The sequence below is a fragment of the Macaca fascicularis genome, chromosome 16 (genome assembly GCF_037993035.2).
Source record: "Macaca fascicularis isolate 582-1 chromosome 16, T2T-MFA8v1.1".
Classification (NCBI taxonomy): domain Eukaryota; kingdom Metazoa; phylum Chordata; class Mammalia; order Primates; family Cercopithecidae; genus Macaca; species Macaca fascicularis.
In genome coordinates this window covers 42,765,010-42,786,442 of record NC_088390.1, presented here as the reverse complement: position 1 = coordinate 42,786,442, position 21,433 = coordinate 42,765,010, and the positions used below count along the sequence as shown (strand labels likewise).

Genomic DNA, 21,433 nt, shown 5'->3' with positions numbered 1-21,433 from the left:
TTTGTTTGCTCTATCAAATATAATGTGCAGGAATTTTTTCTTATTGAACTGCAGAGATAAATTTTTAGAAAACTGTATACCTTAATACTGATGGTATAAAAGTCTTCTTGCTTCCCCTAGTGGCATAAAGTAACACTTCAAATATTTACCTTTCTATTCTTCACTGGTACAATCATGGCTCACTGCTTCCTGGAAGTCATGGGCTGCAGCAGTCCTTCTGCCTCAACATCCTCAATAGGTGGGACCATAGACACATGCCACCAGGCCTGGCTAATTTCTTTGACTTTTCTCTAGAGACAGGGTTCACCTGTGTTTCCCAGCCTGGTCTCAGACTTCTAAACTCAAGTGAACCTGAACCTCCCGCTTTGACCTCTCAAATTGCTGAGATTACACGTATTAGTCACCACATCCGGCCTAAATTTCTTATGTGCCATGGTACTGCAAAACGCCATAATTAGGGGCAGCTGGATGGAAGGTGTAGGAGGACACTGTAGTGCCTTTTCAATATTTCTGTATATCTAAAATAATTTAAACAGAAAACATTTATTTTAAAACATGAAGGGGGTTATCCTTCCATAAGGGTAGAGTACAAAGGTAGGCTCACGGTGTTGTTGGAATTCAGAATGCTGGTGGCAGGACTGGGGGTACTGGGAGGGGCTGGACATGGTTGACTTTGTGATCTGGGGACTAGTGTGTTCCATCTGTGAATGTCTTTCGAGGTGCACACTTTCCTAATAAATTTTCATAAGTTTAACAAAAAATAAAATGAGAATGTGAAGCTGGCTCGGGTTGTTCAGAAGGGACGCGGACCCAGCAGCTCTGTTCGAAATCATAATGGGGGAACCAAGGGCCCCCTATATCCAAGTCCGTCGGGAGCCGGGGCATCGAGTTCCACTCCAGGAATCTCCAGGAACCCTGAGGTCTTCCCTGAGCCGGGGCCGGGCTGGGCACACCCTGAGTGTCCACAGGGTAGGTGTCTTCCCAGACAGCTCCACCAGGACAGGATGTGGAAGAACGAGGTGCCCACGGTGGGGAAACTAACCAAATGGGCCGCTGGAACCGGGCTGGTGGGCCTGGAGGGGCCTGCCTGTCCCCCTTGCAGAGGGTCGTCCTGCCACTTGAAGCCAGCACAGGCCTAGGTACCGAGAACCCTTGCTCCGGTTTGGCTGAAAGGAAAACAGTCGTGGTCAGCGTCTCCACTGAGCCCATGCAGGCCTTTCCCGGCCAGGCCCCACCTGCCTAGGTCTCTGGAGTCCTCAGGGTCTCTGTGTGGCCCCCGGGGTCTGACACTGAGGACGCACCTGTAGTCTGCTGATCCCAGGGGAGAGGTGTGTGCCACCTGGCATGGGGAAGCTGTGGGGGGATGGCAGGTGGCTCCTGGGACTGCCCCCAGGGTTCAGACTGGCCGGGGGCTTCCTACCACACACCCTCGTCCCAGGACTATTGGGCCAGGGATACAGCCCCCAGTGAGAACTCAGGTGGGAAGGGACTTGGATGTCACCCACCCCTTTGCCACCTCACATGGGGACCCGTCTCCACAGTGGGTGATTGGACCCGGACATGGGTCACCCTCTGCCCTCCTGGGCTGCCCAGTCCATGCCAGGACTGAGCGTTTCCACATCTGGCTGAATTCTTGGCTCTAGCTCTCACCCGGGGTCCCGCTTGTGCCCTCTCCCTGAGTGCTCTGGGGTCAGGGACACCCGATTCCCTTGTCTCCCTGGCTCAAGGCTGGTTGTCCTGGCAACCTTGGAGGAGCGTGCAGCAGTGAGGGGCCTCTGCTGCTGTCTGAGGCTGTGGGTGCTTGCAGGGAGGGGTGGGGTTTCCCACAAATGGGTCTGGCTCCTTTAGTGCCCTTGAGGGTCCTGTGATGGGGCGACAGAGACACTGTGGAATGTGGGAGGGGGCTTGTTGGAGGGTCATGCCCACATTCCCGTCCTGTGGGCACAACACATCCAGTACACACGCACTGAGCGCCTGCCCTGAGGACCGGTGGGCCTCCTGTACTTTCTTAGAGTCCAGGAGGAAGAGGAGAAAAAAAGGTGAAGAGGAAGGCCCAGGTAGTAGGGTTGCGGGTCTCAGGCACTCCCCCACTATTGACTGCCCCAGAGGGTGACATGGGAGGGGACATGGCACTGGAGCCCACCTGGGGGTGGCAGGTCCCCTTGCTTCCTTGTTAGTTTCTTCATAGAGGCCCTAAGATGCTTGAGCACAGCGTCATCATCCAACTCCCAAGTATGGAAGAACTGGTTCCGAAAACGTGCCCACAGGCCAGACCTGGATGTCTTCGTGAGGCGCTCTAGGGACAGGGTGGACATCAGGCCAGGAGAGTTCCCTGGGAGGGGGCACAGCTGATACCCTGTGACCACTTCAGTCTCCCACTGGGCCGTGCCAGAACCTTCTGTGGCCACCCCAGGGGTCCAGATGTGCACAGGAGCCTGTGGCTGGGGGACAACCTGGGCAGGGAAGTGCTCAGGACACTCCTGACTTTCATCTGGGCCATGTGGGGGACGGGCAGGGTGTCACTGTGCCCTGCCCAGCCCACCTGGTCAGACCTCCCTCTGCGCCAGAACAGAGGATCATGAGGACAGTGTGAGGAAGCTGCCCTCGGGTAAATCGGGGTCTGACCCCAGGGCTCCCCACGCCCCACCGGGCACACGGAGACTTACTCCTCTGAACTTTAAAGACAATGCTTGTCATCGGCATCAACACCTGTTCTCCTTCCAGCAAATACACGTCCCACAGGCGCAGGATGAGCCCAAGAGAGATCTGTGGGGATAGCAGGTGTGGAAGACTGTAGCCCTTCCAGGCTGGGGCTGGTGGCTCGAGCTGAGCCCACTGGGGCTTCAGTCCCCAGAGTCAGTGATCTTCCCCATGAGGGTTTCCTGAGTCCTCCAGGGAGCTGGGTCAGACAAGGTCTTGCAGCTCCTCATTGGGGGCACTCATTGGAGTGGGGGTGTGGCTCCTGGAGAGAGGGGCTTGCCCAGGGCTTGAGGCTTCCCTGATCCCTGCCAAGTTGGGTCCTGGCCCAGTCTGCCTGTAAGGCGGGGTCTGAGTCCCAGTTATTGCCCTGGGATGACCCCCCTTGGGCAGAGGGTTTTGTTTGGGTGTCCTGTGGGGAACCCCTGTGGGCAGAGCCTCCTGTGGGCTGTGGGTGAGCCAGACCCCCGGGCTGGGGAAGCAGGGCACTGCAGGGCAAGGAGGGTCCCTGAGTCAGGGTCTCCCTATGCCTTCTTACCCCGTCATTCAACATCTGGAGAAGCCAGCCTAACGAGGAACCCTGTGCGCAAAGACCTTCCTTGTCCTGACGGGAGGAACAGAGGTGCTCAGGGCCCCCTGGGCTGCCCTAAAAACTTCCCTCTTCCAGGGCCTCTGAAGACCCTTCCCCTAGTGCAGAACACTGGGCGGTGTCCAGGGCTCCCCACAACACCGTCCCCTTCCCACACTCCCGGTGGACACACTGCCCTTTGCCCTGCTCTGCGGGAGCTGGGCCCCCGCCCTGTGCCTCTGTCCTATAGACCAAATCCCAGCCCATGGAGAACCCGACATCCCAGGTCAGCCAGTGGCTGGGACTCAGCCAGTCACCAGCGCCACGGGATGCAGGGCCTCTGGAGAAGAGCCCAAGCTTGCTCACCAGACGCCATAAACTCACCAGACGCCACATGGTCTTGGGCTGTGACGTGGGGACCACATGCTCCTGATGGTCTTGGAGCCCCTGGACTGTCCCGCCATTTGGGCTGTGGAATCCTGAGAATCCCCCAGCCCATCAAGGAATCAGAGCCTTTCCCCAAGATGTGGAGCCATCAGCTGGAAGAGCTGGGCAGCTGGAGAGGCCCCCAAACCGCAAGGCCTCCCACCCTCCCATCTGATGACCCCACCATGCAGCCTTTGCCCTGGGGAGGTGGGGCAGGAACATCCCCTGGAGTCTGGCTGCAGGTTTCCCTAGAGGCCTCCTGGACCAGGGTGCAAAAAGGGCAAGCCTGACTTGAGGCCACCACATGGCGGCCAGAACAGGGCGGGTTCTGGGTTTCCTGATCGTCTCCTGGAAGTGGGGTCGGGCCAGGGGACAGGGGATGGGGAGATGCTGCCACCTGGGCTTGGTCTGCCCATTCGTGGGCACCAAGGGCAGCAGGAGCCTAGGCAGCTGGAGAGCAGGAGGACTCTCAGTGAGGGGAGAGTGAGCTGCACAGAATCAGAGCCAGAGCTCGTGGCAGCAGGACACAGAGGGTGGCCACGGGGAGGATGAGATGCCCTCCGCTGATGGGGATGAAAGGCGTCTGACTTGGGCTTTGGGGGTCAGCCGCGGACTCCTGTGGGACCCTCAGCAGAGACACCCTGAAGACTCCCAAGGAGCTGGCTACACAAGGAAGGTGCCTTGGCTGAAAGCCGAGATCACCTGGCCAGGGTGGCTGTCTCTGGGTCTAGCTGCATGAGGTCCCTTGGGCAGCTGTCCACCTACCCTGCAGGGAGTGCCTCTCACTGGCCAGCAGCTGCACCAGTGCCCAGAATGCATCCTCCTCAGGCAGATACAGGAGAAACAAGGCCACGATGGGGCTCAGGTCCCTGCAGTAGCCCACCTCCTGCAAGAGCCAGAGTCACCGTGAAAGGACATCACCTGGGAGGACTGAGGTCACCTGGGAGGACTCATGGCATTGGAGAGGGCAGAGGTGACTGGGGAGGCTTCCTCTGAAGAAGAGGCTTCCTCAGGGTGCAAATTCATTTCATGACAAGAGCCAAGTCCATCAGGCACTTCAGCACCTTGTCCATACTAACCTTAAAAGAAGCGATGGCACCCCACCAGACACCCACTCCTGTGAATAGGGAAATACTGCCCGGGAACGTCACTGCCGGGAATACTCACCGGGTTATACTCCGAATATGCCAGGAGGATGTAGAATAGTTCCCGCTGCCTAGGAGACAGAGAAAGGAGGCTTTTGCTTGTTTTGTGCAGATGCCGTTGGTTTCACTTTGTCCACAAAGCCTAACAACGAATCCCATTTCAGGTTCAGATGATTCACCAGATAAGCAGTGAGCTTCTCAGGGCCTTTGAAGAAATATTTCAGTAAAATCCACATCTGTGACATGCAGATAGCCCAGTCGTACAGTGGCTTGCCTGATCCTTTTCACTCTGAATGATTTTCTTCATTTTTTTTTCAGTTTGCACACACACCAGTTCAGTCTTTGGATGTACAGTTCCTCCACGGTTCTAAACCAATGGGCAGAGTCTCCCGGCCACCGCTCCAGCCCCTCCTGGAGTGACTCCTTCATCTTCCAAGTCTCCAGGGTGGCCCCTATGCACCCAGCCTCTCCCCAGTCTGTCAACCCTGGGCCACCCAGACTACTTCTCAGTCCCTATGATTTGGTCTTTTCCAGAATGACCCAGGAAGGGGAATCCTACGTGGTAGCTTATTGGGGCTGGCTTCTTTCCCTCAGCAAAATGCATCTAGGATCCACCCACATTCATCCAGCCATCACTGGCTCGATCCCTTTTCTCACTGGGTCTTCCGTTTGGAGGGAGGACCGGTCTTGCTCTCCCCATTCCCGTGTTGAAGGCCATCCCCGACGTCTCCGTGTATGAGTGACAATGAATTAATCAGTGAACATCTTATGTGGATGTCAGTTTTCAAATCAGTGGGTTCAATATCTGAGACACTTTGGGGACACGTGGTTGAAGTCCATTGAGCTTTATGAGCCACTGCCCAACTGGCTGCCAAAGTGGCTGTGCCATATCACGTTCCCAGCAGACAAGGATAACAGTTTCCAGGACCCCTAATTGCCCCAGCATTTGGTGCTGTCAGTGTTACCTCGGGAGGCTCTAGGGCCCTCTGTCCTGCCACCCTCCCGTGAGTCCTACCGTGGGTCCCCGTGGGTCAGGGAGAGCACCTTTCACCATTGTGCATGATTTTGTTTGCTGCCTTCTGTCTCCTCAGGATCCTCCTGGGTTCTGGCCCCACGTGTTCCAGTCTGGCCCAGGGCTTGGAACCAGGGAGGTGCTTGTTTCATGGTGCCAGCTGTTCCCTGGGCCAGGAGAGCTCTTGGCAGCTCTGTCATCCCTCCTAGGTGACCCTGGCTTCTGCTCTGGGGAATCTCCCATCCCTTTCATTCACTCCATGTCTGCTGTGATCCTGTGGCTCCCATAGGCTTACTTGGCTCCGTATCGATCCCTGAAGATGTGAGTCCTTAGTGTCTTGCTTATGTCCACGTTGATCTGGTGGATGTGTTCAGATGACCTCTTGCCCTTCTCCTTCATGACCTATAGGGCAGGGCCAAAAGGAGGAAGCAGCCTCAGAACAGATGGAAGACTCCCGGCCCCAAATGGCAGTCTGCCCACAGTCAGCACTCCGGGAAGGTAGGAAAGCAGGAAGGTTTCCTTCTGCACAAAGCTGCTTTTTGGCTTGTTACTAAAGCCGGGGAGGGTCACCAGAGCTGAGTTTGTCTGTGGTGACTATGTCACCGTCCGTGCCCAGGATGTGCATCTGACCATCCCACCCACCCCCCAGGCTGGGCTTGATGCTCCCTCCAGCTGGAGACCTGGGCCCCTGACACGGCCTGTCCTGTTTGTTGTGCTCTGCCTGAGCGTACCTTGTATGTTCTGGGGTTTTTCGACTTGACTTCCTGTATGTTCAGCAGGACTGACCACACTTGGCCCCGGATGTTCATGGGAATGCCCTTATATACTCGATCTATCAGCTGTGGGCAGAAAACAACCTGGTGTCACAGGCCACGGGGCGACCCCAGTGAGGACCAGAGCCCGAGGATTCTGGAAATGGTTGGTTTTGACGCTGTGATTCCTCGTTAGAGGTGACATTAAGCTGGGACACAGTCTCCCTTCCCAGGATTGAAAAAGTGGATGGACACTCAGAGTCGGGACTCTGATCTGAACATTTTCCTTCCTTTGGGTCACCAGGACATCTCTAGCCTTGAGCTCCGGGTAGTCCCAGCCCTAGATTCAGATTCCCTCCCAGCAAAGTGATGCTTGCACGAATAGGCAGGCAAACCACTGACCAGGCCTGCAGTCCTCTGGGTGAGGACAGTGTGCCACCCCCCCTCTGAGAGGCTGATGGCACCAGGCCATCGCCATGGGTGCCTGTCCCCTGTCTCTGCAGAAACTGGTTCCGGGGGCCTCTCCCTCCACACATTACTTTTTTACTGTTCTTGTATGTCTCCCATTGTCGCAGCATTTCCATCCACTTGCTCTTTCGTGTTATCTCCCGCCGCATTTGCTGTCAAATGAGGAATGTTGGCGTTAGGGGAGCTGCCAGGCTTCCCAGAGCCGCCTGTGGATGCTGGATCTTGGGCTCTGGAGCCCTGGAGGACCCAGCTGGAGGGAACCAGGGAAGGGCAGACCCTAAGGTTTGAGAGCCTTTGAGCAAATGAGCACCAGTGGGCTGGCTTTGGGACCCCGGGACGTGCTGTCCTCAGGCCACAGACACACCAGTCGTAGGTCAGGTCCCAGCCTCTGGGTGGGGTCCTGATACAGGCGGCAGCCACCCCCAAGCCACAACTGTGGTTCTCACTTTGGAATTTTATCAAACTGCCCAAGTTACAGCAACTTGGGGTCAGATCCAGCAGGGACTGCTGCCCCTCCCAGTGATAGCGTGTTGCCCTCACCCGCCACTGCCCTGGCCAGCGGCCTCCTCTGCCTCACCGACCACCCTCCCAGTCCCCACGCCCCTGGACCAGCCCCCCCATGCATCAGGCTCTTACCTTCTCCTCCCGAGCAGTGGCAGGAGGCAGCTCTGTCTCACTGTAAGACAACCCAGGCAGAACTGAGGACCTGCACAGGGCCTGGAGCTGCCCTAGACTGGGAGCCAACCCCCCAGAAAGGACAGGCTCTGTCCGTATCCAGCTCAAGGCTCAGCCCAGGAGAAGACACAGGGAAGGGAGGACAAGGGCCTTCCTGTGGGGCTGACTCCCAGGAGGGGCAGGACCTGGGAGAAGAAGGAGTGTGGGGCCAGCCTGGGTGGGGTTAGTGGGGCCCCTGGCATGGGGGGCGGTCAGGCTGCATAATGGGGCTGCTTGTCCTGGACTGGAGTTGGTGCTTTCTGCTGGAGCTGAGAAAGGTCAGGCCTGAGACGGGATGGGGGCCGCCCAGGGTGGGCGACAGGGCCCTCACAGGAGTCCCTCAGGGAGTGACCACAGCACCCCACCAGGTTCAAGGGAGCCTGCCCTGAGACCTGCCCGGTGTACTCCTGGTGTACCAGGGGCCCATCCCACTTGACAGCCCCAAGGCCCTTGCAAGTTCTGACCTCCCAGCATCCACCTGCCTCTCCCTGCACCTGACCCACACACCCTGTGTTTCAGAAGTGGCACCGCTCATCAGCTCCCTCCCACCCTACCTCCCCCGGGATCCTCTGTCTCTGCATCCTATGATCCCTAAGGGATGGACTCCTGTCTGGGCTCCTCTTACCTGGACCCAGATCCCTTCCCCAGCACCAGACCCTGGGTCTTTAGCCACAAGCCCTGCCACCTCCTTGACCTTAATATGAGATGCCCAGAACAGGGCCCTGCCCGTCTTCTCCCCTGTTCCTCTAGGGCCACAGCCCCCACTGTCTCCATGCCTTTCCATCTTCCTGATGGGGGCAGTGAGGGCTGTAGCTCTAGGGAAATGAGGGAGGACAGGGACAGGTGGACCCTCAGAGACCCGCTGGACAACAGCCCTGAGGCTAAGCCAGGCGTCCCCTCACCCTGTAGCCACAACACATGGATCTCACTGGGGTTGTCTCCAAGTAGAGAGGGCCAGACCCTCAGGCTGCCCCGCTCCTCTTGTGCTGACTTGTGGACAGAACTGCTGAGAGTCCAGGGGCCTGACCTAGCCCAGTCTCCATTCCCACCCGCTCCCTAGATGGGCCCCGCACCTCTGGCCTAACAGCAACCTCGGGCTGGACCTGCAGGGGAGCCAGGGAGGAGTTCTGACCCTGGAAAGGAGGTTGGCCTGACCCGGCGAGACAGTCCTGCCTCAGAAAGGCCTTTCTGAAAGCAAACCCATCCCTGAGCTGAGACAGGTGCTTTAGGGGTAAGGGGAGCACAGAGGACTCACTGCACAATCCCGAAGCGATCAATGCTGCTGTAGATTCCAACAGGCTCAGGCCCCATGTCCTCTGGCAGCTCAGCTCGGTGTCCCTGTAACCCAGAGGGAGCCTTGGTGAGGGGTCCAAGGTAAAAAGTACACGGGCCTGGAGGTAGTAGCCACCCGTGCCCACCCTGTGCTCCTAGGGAGCCCAGGACCCTTTGACCAGGGTGCACTGGAAGAGGCCTCCCTCCAAGAAGCAGAGCAACCTGTACCTTCTCATAGTTCATAATGATGTTCTCTCGCTCCTGTGCCCACAAACTATCTGCATCCTCTGCGATTTCCATCCTGTGAGACAAAATCATCTAAAAGTTACATTGTACCCGAGAGCCTCAGAGAAAACCTGAACCGCTCCCACCGGGCTCCCAGATGCTGGCTGGCTGTGTAACCCCCATTCCACCACCGTCCCCAGGTAAAAAGGGGCCAGACCCATTGTCTCACAACTGCACGAGTCTCTGGAGTGTCAAGCCCCAAGCAGGGGTGGGCATCATCCCAAGGACTTAAGGACAGTGGGACCTGGACAGAGAGTCTCGTTGTCCTTAAATGCCATGAAATGGGGACACATCTGCCCCAGCAGGTTGAATGGTGTCCACCTGCCAAGGGCGAAGGGCCCATGATGGGCTATTCCAGGGATGTGGAGGCAGACTGAGGTCAGCGACCAGAGATCTCTGTACAATCGGCCTCCTGGGATGCTCAGGGACCACAGAGATGCCCAGTTTTCTACAGGGATCAAGATCTCTCCTGACTGCTCTGTTCTTCTCCGCTCATCACTTTGGCTCCCATGGCCGTTCAGTCTGAACTGTGATGCCACTTTAGGAATAATGCCAGTTGAGCAGGAGGGTGTTCGGTTTGGGGGATGAAAATGATCTATTGTGCTAATGGAAACCCTCACTCGGGGAGAGACTGTGGACTCCACCATTCTGAGCTGTCCCTACAGAAGGGGCTTCATTTTCCTGGGTCACTGAGGAAGGACTGTGGGTCCTTGGTCCTGGAGAACACCTGGATGGACCGTCCCTCCTGGGAACACTCGAGGCAAAAGGAGGGCGAGGCCTCAAGAGCACCAGCCAGAGCAAGAAATACGTGGAGAGAACCCCAGTGCCTGGACCCTTTTGAACAGAAGAGAAGATAGTCTCCCCCGAGCCAGCCCTCCAGGGCTCCTTCATTTTCCACAGTTACCCAAGGACAGAAGGTTCCCCCGGACAAGGGACCATGTGTGTTCAGTGAGGCCCACAGCCACCATCAGGACCCAGCTTAGAGCACAGAGGTGTTCTGAGGACCCTCCTATCCACCACACCTACAGTGGATCCATCCCAGTGACTCTGCCAGGACCAGGCTCTGCCCCGTCGGGATGGGAAACCTGGGAAGACTTGGGACCTAGGGCAGGGAGTTCACAGGGTTCAGGCCTGAATTCCAGCACAGTACACAGCAAGGCTGAGAGCAAAACCCAGGGTCCTGTCTGGATTCTCAGGCCGGTTACCGCCTCTCTGACCCGACGTCTCACCTGTCGAATGGGTACACTAGGGAATGGCACTCACTCTATGAAGCCACCATGAGGACGAAAGAGCCAATTGTCTACACTGGCAGTGTAGAACGGGCGACCGGTGAGTGCTCAGGGATGACCCTCCTTGGTAGCTGCCCAGAGGCCAGCACCACCCACAGCATAGCCACTGTCCCCAAGTCAGCCTGGAGGGAAGACAGCAGGTCGCACTCACCTGATTCTGATGAATCAGTTGGCCTGCGTTATGCCTCTCAGGTAGAAAACCTTTGAGTCCACAAAAGTGTTCACAGATACCACTGTGCGTGTGTAGCTGATACCACTGTGCGTGGGTAACTGCCGTAGAACACAGAGGCAGGCCTGAGAGCGGATTGGTGCTAAGCACCAGTGACATTCTGAGGTCATGGCACGCATCACAATGGGGACTTGCCCGGGTCAGCAGGGCCCAGAGTCAGGGTCCACCACTGCCTGAGGCGGCTACATGCCTGCCTGCAATGTGTTTGCACACGTGCGTGCACACGTGTATGTGGGTAAACAGTTCTGTGCACACATGTGTTGCTTCTCTGGCCAGGCCTGGCTTCCCCACTCATGTGTGCCCCCAAATTCCTCATCACTGTCAGTCCCGAGACCCAGGACCAGCATCAGAGCATCCATGGGTTTTCCCTGACCTCAGCCCTCCCCGCCCAGGGTGGTCTGGGACACACATAGGGGTGGAGGAAATTGACTGCTGCTGTTGAATTTCAGAATACAAATGCTTATACTATTATCTTTTTATTTATTATCTTTTTATTGTCTTTTTAGTGTCTCTAATGGTATCTGTTTTTTCATTTCTGATATTTTATCTGGGTATTTCTCTCCATGACCCTTGGATATTCTAGCTAGAGGATCCTGTGGGGAAAGTGCTGGGCACACAGTAGGGCCTCACTCTATTCTAGATATGTTATCTCAAATCTGGTTCATCAGTCCTTCCACCCAGGGCCTAGAGGGGATGCCAAATTCCAGGCTCCAGAAAGAGCTTGGGATAAAATGAACCTTCAAGGGGAGGGCTATGACCTGGGCTGAGTCTGCTGTGCCTTCCAAACGGAGTCTCAAGTCCTGAGACACGGTGTCCAGATGTCCCAATGCAGGGCCCTCCTGATCGACACCTGTTCCCCTGTACTCATTCACAAACTCTCCCACCCTACTCTCAAAGCACACTTGGTCCTCGTATCTGGGAGCTCTGCATCTGTGGATTCAGCAACAGCAGATAGAAAATACTCAGAAAATAAATTGCATGGTTATGTCTCTACTGAACATGTGCAGACTTTGTTCTTGTCATCATTCCCTAAAGAATACAGTATCCCAACCGTTTATGTGGCATCTGCATTGCATTACGTGTCATAAATAATCTAGTAATGGTCTAATGTCTATGGGAGGATGTGCATAGCTTATATGTAAATACTAGGCCATGTTATATCAGAGATTTGAGCATCCATGGATTTTGGCATCCCCGGGACCCTAGAACTCATCCTTCATGGATACCAAGGGATGACTGTATAAACTCACTCAGGAAGGCTTCTTATTGGAGGAAGGGCCCAGTTCAGTACAGACAGGGACATCGTCCCTGGACTACTGTCCATTCGTTCATCCATTTATCCATTGGCACCACTCTCTAGGACTGTCCTAGTGACAGCCCTAGCAAGTGAAGACATTAAAAAAGACTGACTCACGTTATCCTGCTTTGAGGTCTTGGAAGAAGTTGCACCAGTGTGAAAATAGGGGGTCAGTTTCCTCCTGGATCCAAAGAGCATATCAGGCCCCCTCGGGGTGAGGAAAGGAGCGCGGCCTCTCCAGCAGCCACACCAGTGTGCAGTAGGATGGGGCTGGGGCTGGCCATGTGGATCACCTGGGCCTCATGAGGGCAAAAGAAAGACCAGGGAGTAGAACAGGAGCATGGGGTAGCTGGATGCCTAAGGAGAAAGCACCTCAGGGAAGGGGTATTAGTTTGTTTTCACACTGCTGTAAAGAAATACTCGAGACTGAGTAGTTTACAAAGCCAAGAGTTTTAATTGACTCGCAGTTCAGGGAACTTACAATCATGGCGGAAGGCGAAGGGGAACAGGCATCTTCCTCACAAGGTGGCAGGAAGGAGTGAGTGGAGAACGAGGAAGTTCCACACTTTGAAACCATCAGCTCTCCTGAGGACTCCCTCACTCTCAGGGGAGCAGCACGGGGGGAAACTGTCCCCAGATCCAATCCCCTCCCACCAGGTTCCTCCCTTGACACAGGAGCGATGGATTTGGGACACGGATCCAAACCTATCAGGGTCTCAGCATGTCTTGCAGGTCCCCAGGGCTGAGGCTGAGTACAGATCTGCTGGCCCTGCCCTGCAGCACCGGGGGCTCTGCCTGTGCGCCCCCATCTGCTGCTTCCTGGGGTGGTGGCTGCTTCCTCAAGAGGAAGTTGGATCTGCTCTCCTACCCACCCCTCTCCAGGGCCTTGTGGTGCCCTGGCCACATCCTCCCAGGGTAAGGGCAGGAAACTGGGCTCCTTGCCCTTCTTGCTGCTTGGGTGACCATCCTGGGGTCTTTCTTAGGCCCCATTACTGTTCCTGCTTCTAAATAGAGAGTACTTTGGCAAATCTTCCTGGCAGAGGCCAGAGGCTCATCCCTGTTATTTGTTGTAGCTTGGTAAAGCCAGGTGAAGACATCTGGACAAGCAGATAGTAGAGTGGCCCCCAGGAAGGGTGGGTGGAGGGTGCTGGCCTTTGGGCTTGCCTGGACCAGGCTGGGAGGGGGCAAGGTTACTAGGAAGCAGGGTTGTGAGGGCTAAAATCAGGAGGCGGGAATAATGCTGGTGGAGGATGGGGTGTGTCGTGGCTTGGGGTGGGGCATGAGAGCCAAGGTTTGTCAGCACACAGAGGGGTGGCTGACTCATGGACTAGAGGCTGTGGAACCCAGTGGTTGCCCTTAGTTCCTGGATCCTGGGAGACCTCTGGAGCCTGGGGCTGGGGCAGCCTAGGGGTGGAGGTGGTGGGAGACAGGGGCAGGTGTGGGACAGGCCTTGCATGGTAGAGTGAAGGGTAGGAAACCAGACAGGGGCCAGTTTGCATTGGCGGCTCCATCCCTACCCCCAACCCCAAGCCCACCCCTACCCCCACCCTGCTGCAGAGACCGGCCTGGGCTGCTGTCCTCTGCTTTGGCCTCAGCAGATGGCACGATGGAAACTGGCAGCCCCATGGGTGCGCCACTCAAGCCAGCTGTGACTTGCAGTTTCTGCTTCCTGGAGTGTGGGGCACCCACCCAGGAGAGCACGGGCACACCCCACACCCCTCATTTTGAGGATGCTGGGAGGTGGGGGACCAAGGGCCTGCAGCCCTGTGCTTGCGCTGTGACGGGTAGCCTAGGAGTCCTGTGTCCGCCCATCCACGTGGGGCCCCAGGAGCCCGAACAGTGGCAGGCAGAGAGATGAGGAGGGAGAGAGAAGTGCAAAAGAAGGAGAGAGAAAGAGAGATGGGGAGAAGGGAGTGAGAGAGAGAGAGGAAGAGAGATAGGGAGAGAGACAGAGGAGGTTGAGAGGAAAAGGAGCAAGAGAGATAGGGAGAGAGACACAAAAGGCAAAGAGAGAGACAGAGAGAGACGAGCATGAGTAGGGGGTCAGGTCACTGTTGATCTCAGTTCCCAGTGAAAACTGGAGCTCGCCGTCACCTCACTGCGCATGCAATGACGTCTTCCGCCTGCTGCTTATAGCCCGAGAACCCCTTCTCCAGGAGAGTCAAATCTTTGACCCTTGCCCTTTCTCACTGGAGTTTGCTTGTGTCTTCTGATGAACTGTGATGTCTCACCTATCGCCTTCCTGGGCTCAAGGATCCAGGAAAAGCCGACACCTCTTTTAGGGAGGCTGTGCAGTGCCTTCATCTCACGAGGCTCCCCAGGAAGCTTGCGAACTTGGCTTGAGCCCTAAGCAGCCGAGTATGTGCCAGGCCTCTGCTTCTGTCTTTCAGTAAGAGGGAGAACCAAGAAAGACACTGAAGGATGGTCTGCAGAGAAGGCACTTGTGCAAACACCAGGAGAGTGAGGGGCCTGAGTTGTCTTCATTCCTCCTAAAAACACGCATTCCCTCCCTGGCCACCCTAGTGAGGGCATGAAGCACAGCATGTGTGTGTGTCTGTGTCTGTGTGTGTGCACGCGCATATGTATGCAGGTATATGCATGTGTATGTATGTATGTTCGTGTGTGTGTGTGCAGGTATGTACATGTGAATATACTTATGTCTGTGCATCTGTGTGTGTGCGTGTGTGTGTGTGCCTGTGTGTGCGTGTGTGTGTGCAGGTATGTACATTTGAATGTATTTATGTATGTGCATCTGTGTGCATGTGTGTGGGGGGGGCACGTGTGTGTGTGTTGCAGGGCTTTACAGTGGACAGGATGTGGGAGGGCAGCTGCAGCTCCAAGCAGCAAGTCTTTCTGATAGAATGGTTAAGATTCCCTAGACCACAGAAAGAGTGGTTTCATTTGCACCCATTTTTATTAGTATTTAAACCTGTATTTTTTGAGCATGTAAAGCTTAAGTTGCTTAACTATTCTTACAAACATTTAAATCATTGGTCCTGAAACTTTTTGGCACCAGAGACCAGTTATCTTGAAGACAACTCTTCCACGGACCTGGGAGAAGGAGAAGGGATAATGCGGAGGTGATTCAAACCCATTACATTTATTGTGTGCTTTATTTCTATTATTATTTCACTGTAATATATAATGAAATAATTACACGACTCACCATAATATAGAATCAGTGGGAGCCCTGAGCTTGTTTTCCTTTAACTACATGGTCCCATCTGGGGGTGATGGGAGATGGTCACAGATCATCAGGCATTAGGTTCTCATAAGGAACACGCAGTCTAGATCCCTGGCATGCGCAGTTCACAGTAGGGTTCATGTTCCGATGAGAATCTAATCCACTCATCTCACATGAGGCAGAGCTCATGGGGTAATGCGAGGGATGGGAAGCAGCTGTTTCTACAGATGAAGCTTTGCTCACTGGCTGACTGCTCACCTCCTGCTGTGTAGCCTGGTTCCTAATAGGTCAGGACCTCTGATTTACCCAGCAAGATACACACATTTTTATGTCAATTGGGATTATTCATCCTGCACCACCGAAAATTGTCTTGCATACCTACACCCACCCGAGGGTCCCATAGTGCACTTTGGGAGCTGTAGACAGTAAGCCTGGAGCTCCATTGCACGTTCCATCTCTCCACCATCTGTGGGCTAACAGGCTGTGTTAGTTTCCTAGGGCTGTTTTACAGGACCACAGACTGGGCACCCTCAGCAACAGAATCTTACTGTCTCGCAGTCCTGGAGGCCATGAGTCCGAGATCAAGCAGGATGGGTCCCTCTGAGGCGGTGCAGGAAGGCTGTGTTCCAGGCCTGTCTCTTGGCGTGTGGGTGGCCGTCTTCTCCCTGTGACTCTTGGTTAAGGGTGACTCTGGTGAGGGCTCAGAAGAGGACAGCTGGACAGAATGTCGGTAGCATATGGAGGGGTTCGTGCATGGTGTCTCATGCCTGGAATCTTAGCAGTTTGGGAGGCTGAAATGGCAGGATTGCTTGAGGATGAGACTTCAAGACCAACCTGGCCAACATAGGGACACCCAGTCTCTTAAAAAAATAAAAACATGGAAGGGAAAAATCATCCAGATGAAGTCTCAGATGGCAATGAAGAACATGTTATTGGAAACTGGAGGAAAGGTGACACTTGTCTTAAAGTGACAAAGAACTTGGCTGCATTGTGCTCCTAGTGTTTTCTGGAAGGCAGAGCTTGAGAGTGATGAACCTGAAATTTGGCAGAAGAAATATCTAAGCAAAGTATTGAAGGAGCAGCTTCATTCCCTTGAATGTTTCTAGGAAAATGAAAGAAAAGAGGAATGATTTAGAGACAGAACTTATAATCAAAAGGGAAGCAGAACTTAAAAACTTGGGAAGGTTCTAGCCTTCTCAGCCTGTCCATATTGAACAGATAAGAAAGTGTGTTTGGGAGAGAACACGAGGGTGTGGGTCAGGAGGCCTGCATGGATCAGGGCTGTGCTCTTCACCAGGACAACGGAAGAGAGACCCTGAAGGCAGTTTGTAGATCGCTCAGGCTGCACTCTCATCACAGGCCCAGTTGCCAGGGCACTGATGGCCTCCCAGAGTGCTGGGATTACAGGCATGAGCCACCACACCCAGCCTATTTTTTGTTTTTTTAGACAGAGTCTAGCCCTATCACCCAGGCTGGAGTGCAGTGGCCCTATCTCAGCTCACTGCAGTCTCTGCCTTCCAGGTTCAAGCAGTTCTCATGCCTCAGCCCCCTGATGGCTGGGATTACAGGGGCGTGCCACCGTATCTGGTTAATTTTTGCATTTTTAATAGAGATGGAGTTTCACCATGTTGGCTCGGCTGGTCTTGAATTCCTGGCCTCAAGAGATCCACCTACCTCGGTCTCCCGAAGTGCTGGATTATACATGTGGGCCAAGGCACGTGGCCCAACTCCGCTGTTTGAGCGAGGCTTCCGTACCCTAGGTCATCCCTGACTTCCCAGTTGCTGAATCCAGTTATCTTTATGGAGTTCGTCCTTAATTTAACTTTCTTTTGCATTGAAGCTACTGACCACAGCATTTTGAAACTCTGTTCCTTTTATTACTGTGATTCTACTTTACTTATTTTTCATCTTATCTCAGTCTGTGGCTTCTCAGACTTCCTCACGATGGATTGCTTATTTCAAAAACTCAAAAACTTAAACCTCCTGAGTAGTTCAAAAGTAATATACCTTTGACATTTTTTAAACTTTTCAAATAGTTGCAATAGTTAGTGATCACCAGTTGTTACCATTTTGCCATATTTTCTTTGTCTGTGTGTCCCTCCCTTTCTACCTGTTCCCACATATATGTGTATCTATGAATATTCACGTTTTTTAACTTTAATAAATTTTCTTCCTGTACAATTTGAGAGTTAAGTGCAGATTTCATAGCACTTCACCCCTAATTTCTTCTATATATGTCTTAACAGTAAGGGAATTTTTTTTTTTTTTTGAGAAGGAGTGTCAGTCTGTCACCCAGGCTGGAGTGCAGTGGCGCAATCTTGGCTCACTGCAACCTCCATCTCCTGGGTTCAAGCAATTCTCCTGCCTCAGCACCCCAAGTAGCTGGAATTACAGGTGCCTGCTACCATGCCTGCCTAATTTTTGTAATTGTAGTAGAGATGGGGTTTCGCCATGTTGGCCAGGCTGGCCTCAAACTCCTGACCTCAGGTGATCTGCCCTCCTTGGCCTCCCAAAGTGTTGGGATTACAGACGTGAGCCTCCATTCCCGGCCTCTTTTTCCTTTTGTAATGAACAAGTGATCTATGGAATGATAGAAACATTGTGAATATTCTGTTCCATAATAATCTTTACTTAATGGTTTCATCTGGATTGCTTCTTGCCCAAATCAAATATTACTATAGTGATTATAAAATGGAGACTTTTCTATTTTTTCTGTATTTTTTCTATGTTGTCATTCTTCTGTAAAGATTTTTTATACTCTTTTTTTTTTTTTTTTTTTTTTGAGATGAAGTCTTGTTTGTCGCCAGGCTGGAGTGCAGTGGTGTGATCTCAGCTCACTGCAACTTCTGCCTCCCGGGTTCAAGCAATCCTCCTGTCTCAGCCTCCAGAATAGCTGGGACTACAGGCATGTGCCACGTAGGCATGTGTATTTTTAGTAGAGATGAAGTTTCACCATGTTGGCTAGAATGGTCTCGATCTCTTGACCCGGTGATCCAGCCACCTCGGCCTCCCAAAGTGCTGAGATTACAGGCATGAGCCACTGCACCTGGCCCTATACTCCCTTTTTAATTTTTTTTTTTTTTTTTAGTTGGAGGTTCACTCACCAGGCTGCCTCAGTTCACTGCAACTTAGGCCTCCTGGGTTTCAGTGATTCTCATGCCTCAGCCTCTGGAGTAACTGGGAGGACAGGTGTGTACCACCAAACCTGGCTGATTCTTGTATTTTTAGTAGAGATGAGGTTTCACCATGTTGGGCAGGCTGGTCTCAAACTCCTGGCCAACATGGTGATCCGCCTGCCTTGGCTTCCCAAAGTGCTTCGTATTATTAGCCCTAATTCTAGCCCAATTCCATAGCATTCGTCTTCTTTATTTATTTATTTATTTATTTATTTATTTATTTATTTTATTTTTTAATTTTTGAGATGGAGTCTTCATCTGTCCCCCAAGCTGGAGTGCAGTGGTGTGATCTCGGATCACTGCAGCCTCCACCTCCCGGGTTCAAGCAAGTCTCTGCCTCCGCCTTCTGAGGAGCTGGGATTACAGGTGCCTGCCACCATGCCCAGCTAATTTTTGTATTTTTAGTAGACATGGGGTTTCATCATCTTGGCCAGGCTGGTCTTGAACTCTTCACCTTGTGATCCACCCGCCTCGGCCTCCCAAAGTGCTGGGATTACAGGCGTGAGCCACTGCGCTGGCCACATTCTTCTTTCAGTTCATATTTGGATCTCCTTTTTTTCTACAGTGAGAACTCTGGTAACAACATAAATGAATGCCCTCATTTGTTCAGTTGTACAGTATATGCATAATGAAAATTTTAATACCAATAGTATTTCCAGCTACAAACCTACTAAGTTTGATTTAATATTTCTTTGCAATTTCTTGTGTGCTTACACATAGGCCACTAAGGGCGTGCAGTCTAAAATTACTTAAGCATCTTTTTCTCACCAAGCACAGTGGCTCACACCTGTAATCCCAGCACTTTGGGAGTCCAAGGCGGGTGGATCATGAGGTCAAGAGTTCGAAACCAGCCTGGCCAACATGGTGAAACCCTATCTCTACTAAATATACAAAAATTAGCCGGGTGCGGTGGTGGGCACCTGTAGTCCCAGCTACTTGGGAGGCTGAGGCAGGAGAATCACTTGAACCTGGGAGGCGGAGGTTGCAGTGAGCCAAGACCATGCCACTGCACTCTAGCCTGGTTGACAGCGTGAGACTTCATCTAAAAAATATATATATATCTTTTTCTCTTATGTATTTTTTCTCTTTTTCTGTGGTAAAGCTATTGGTGTAATAGTCAATTAAACTGATGTATTCCTACTGTATTTAGTTGTACTTCTCACCCTTCATCCTTGTAGATTTTATTTTATTTTTGGAATATATTAAACATTAATACGGTTCAAAAAGAAAAATCTACATTTTATAATTGCAGTAATATTTGATTTAGGAAAGAAAAAAGTGGATGATAAAACATTTTACTCAGAAGTCATACTCAAAAGTCTTATTTCTTCTCCTTCCCTCCATTATCATTAGCTTTTAGTTTATCTTAGTTGTCTTCGTTTTTGCAGGTATAAGCAGATACATATTTTATATATGTATTATATATTTTCTTTTCCCCTTTCTTGTACAAAAGATAGTGTAGTATCCATGCTGTTGTACTTTTAAATATTCTTTTGCATCTTGTTTTTATAGAGATTTTTCTTATTTTTATAGCTTTGTTACATGTTGTGTAGATTCCATAGGTTTTCAGCCAATATCCTGTGTCTGAGTATTTAGGCTGTTTCCAGTGTTTCACTTTCACAGATAATATTGCAACCAATAACCTGTGTATTTGCTTTCCATGTTACTTATGAAGATGTACGATTGGGGGAACTTCCTGGAACTGACACCTGGCATGTCTAAAACAGAGCATCGTTCTCCCAAAACTTTTTCACTTTCATTTGCCGATATTAAGTGGCACCATTATCTATCCTATTACTTATGCAGAAATAAAGGATCACCATTTCCTCTCATATGTAGTTTCTCAGCAAATGCAAATTATGCATTCTTAGCCTTTCATTTTTTTCTACCTTCATTTTCTTATAGATCTTCTTAGTTGGTTTATTATACTAGTCTCCTAACTAGTCTCATTTCTTTCCTAATACTCCCTACTGCTGCTAGATGTGTCTTTTGTAAAGCCAAAGGTTTGTTCATTTCACCCAGACCTTCCTTCTTCCAGACCTTCCATTTCCTGGCCTCTACCTACTTCTCTAGCCTAATCTCTAACTACTTCCAACCATACTGAACTACTTGCAGATTCCCCAGACATATCCTGTTCTATCAAGCCTCTTTTGCACCGGAATGCCTCTTTTTTTTACCTTCTACATTTCTTTCTTTCTTTGTTTCTTTTTTTCTTTCTTTCATTCTTTTTTTTTTTTTTTTTTTTTTTTTTTTTTTTTTTACCATTTGTGTGGACAATGGAGTCACGCTTGTTACCAGGCAGATCTTGAACTCCTGGGCTCAAGCGATCCTCCTGCCTCTGCCCACCTAAGTGCTGGGATTACAGACATGAGCCACCGCATCCAGGCCACATTTCATTTTAATAAGTTTCAAGCAAGACTTTTTGCTAGGTCAGATGTAGTTCCCCTGTTTACCCTTACCATCCTGCACTTACCTACATTGACTTGTCTTTTTTTCCCTGAGACTTTGGGCTCCTATAGACTTTTGGGCTCCTGTGGACAGGGTGTTCCTTCTATTCTGCTTTCTTGGCACAGCCTGGAGCATAGCAGACTCAATAGTTTGTGAATATATGAATAAACTTGATCTGATTACAGATTTCTTTTTTAAAAGTCTCTTTAGGTAGTCATTTACATGTTCACTGCAAAAAATCCAAACTGCTCAGAGGCATATATAAAATGAACATTTTCCATTACCCCATCTCTCTTTCTAGTGGGAACTATGTTAATAGTTCAATATTGGCAAGAAAAGCACAAAATAGATTTTCCAGTTACTATACAATGAAAGTATTCACTATTTTATTCTTATGGATTATCTCTTTTCCTTTAGGCAATGATAGTAAGAAATGCCAAAGACAGAGCTCTCACAAAAACAGAACAGAAT

At 51.8% G+C, this 21,433-nt stretch overlaps 1 protein-coding gene across 1 annotated transcript; it reads right to left on the bottom strand.

The window, feature by feature from the left end:
* Positions 1-750: 750 nt before the first annotated feature.
* On the bottom strand, positions 751-9,354 carry LOC135967640 (TBC1 domain family member 3G-like). Its single transcript, XM_065531247.1, has 13 exons — positions 9,283-9,354; positions 9,038-9,120; positions 7,705-7,744; positions 7,140-7,220; positions 6,580-6,687; positions 6,144-6,250; positions 4,859-4,907; positions 4,457-4,577; positions 3,650-3,744; positions 3,236-3,301; positions 2,667-2,766; positions 2,144-2,296; positions 751-1,166 (listed from the first exon to the last, which is right to left on the bottom strand). The coding sequence occupies exons 1-13, from the start codon at positions 9,352-9,354 to the stop codon at positions 751-753; spliced, it is 1,491 nt and encodes a 496-aa protein (XP_065387319.1).
* Between the last annotated feature and the right edge of the window lie 12,079 nt (positions 9,355-21,433).

Coding starts and splice junctions, on each gene's coding strand:
- LOC135967640 (XM_065531247.1), bottom strand. CDS start 9,354: ATGGAAATCGCAGAGGATGCAGATAGTTTGTGGGCACAGGAGCGAGAG. Junction 3,745..4,456: donor TGAGAGGCACTCCCTGCAGG/GTAGGTGGACAG, acceptor GGGGATTCTCAG/GATTCCACAGCCCAAATGGC. Junction 3,302..3,649: donor CCAAGACCATGTGGCGTCTG/GTGAGTTTATGG, acceptor TCCTCCCGTCAG/GACAAGGAAGGTCTTTGCGC.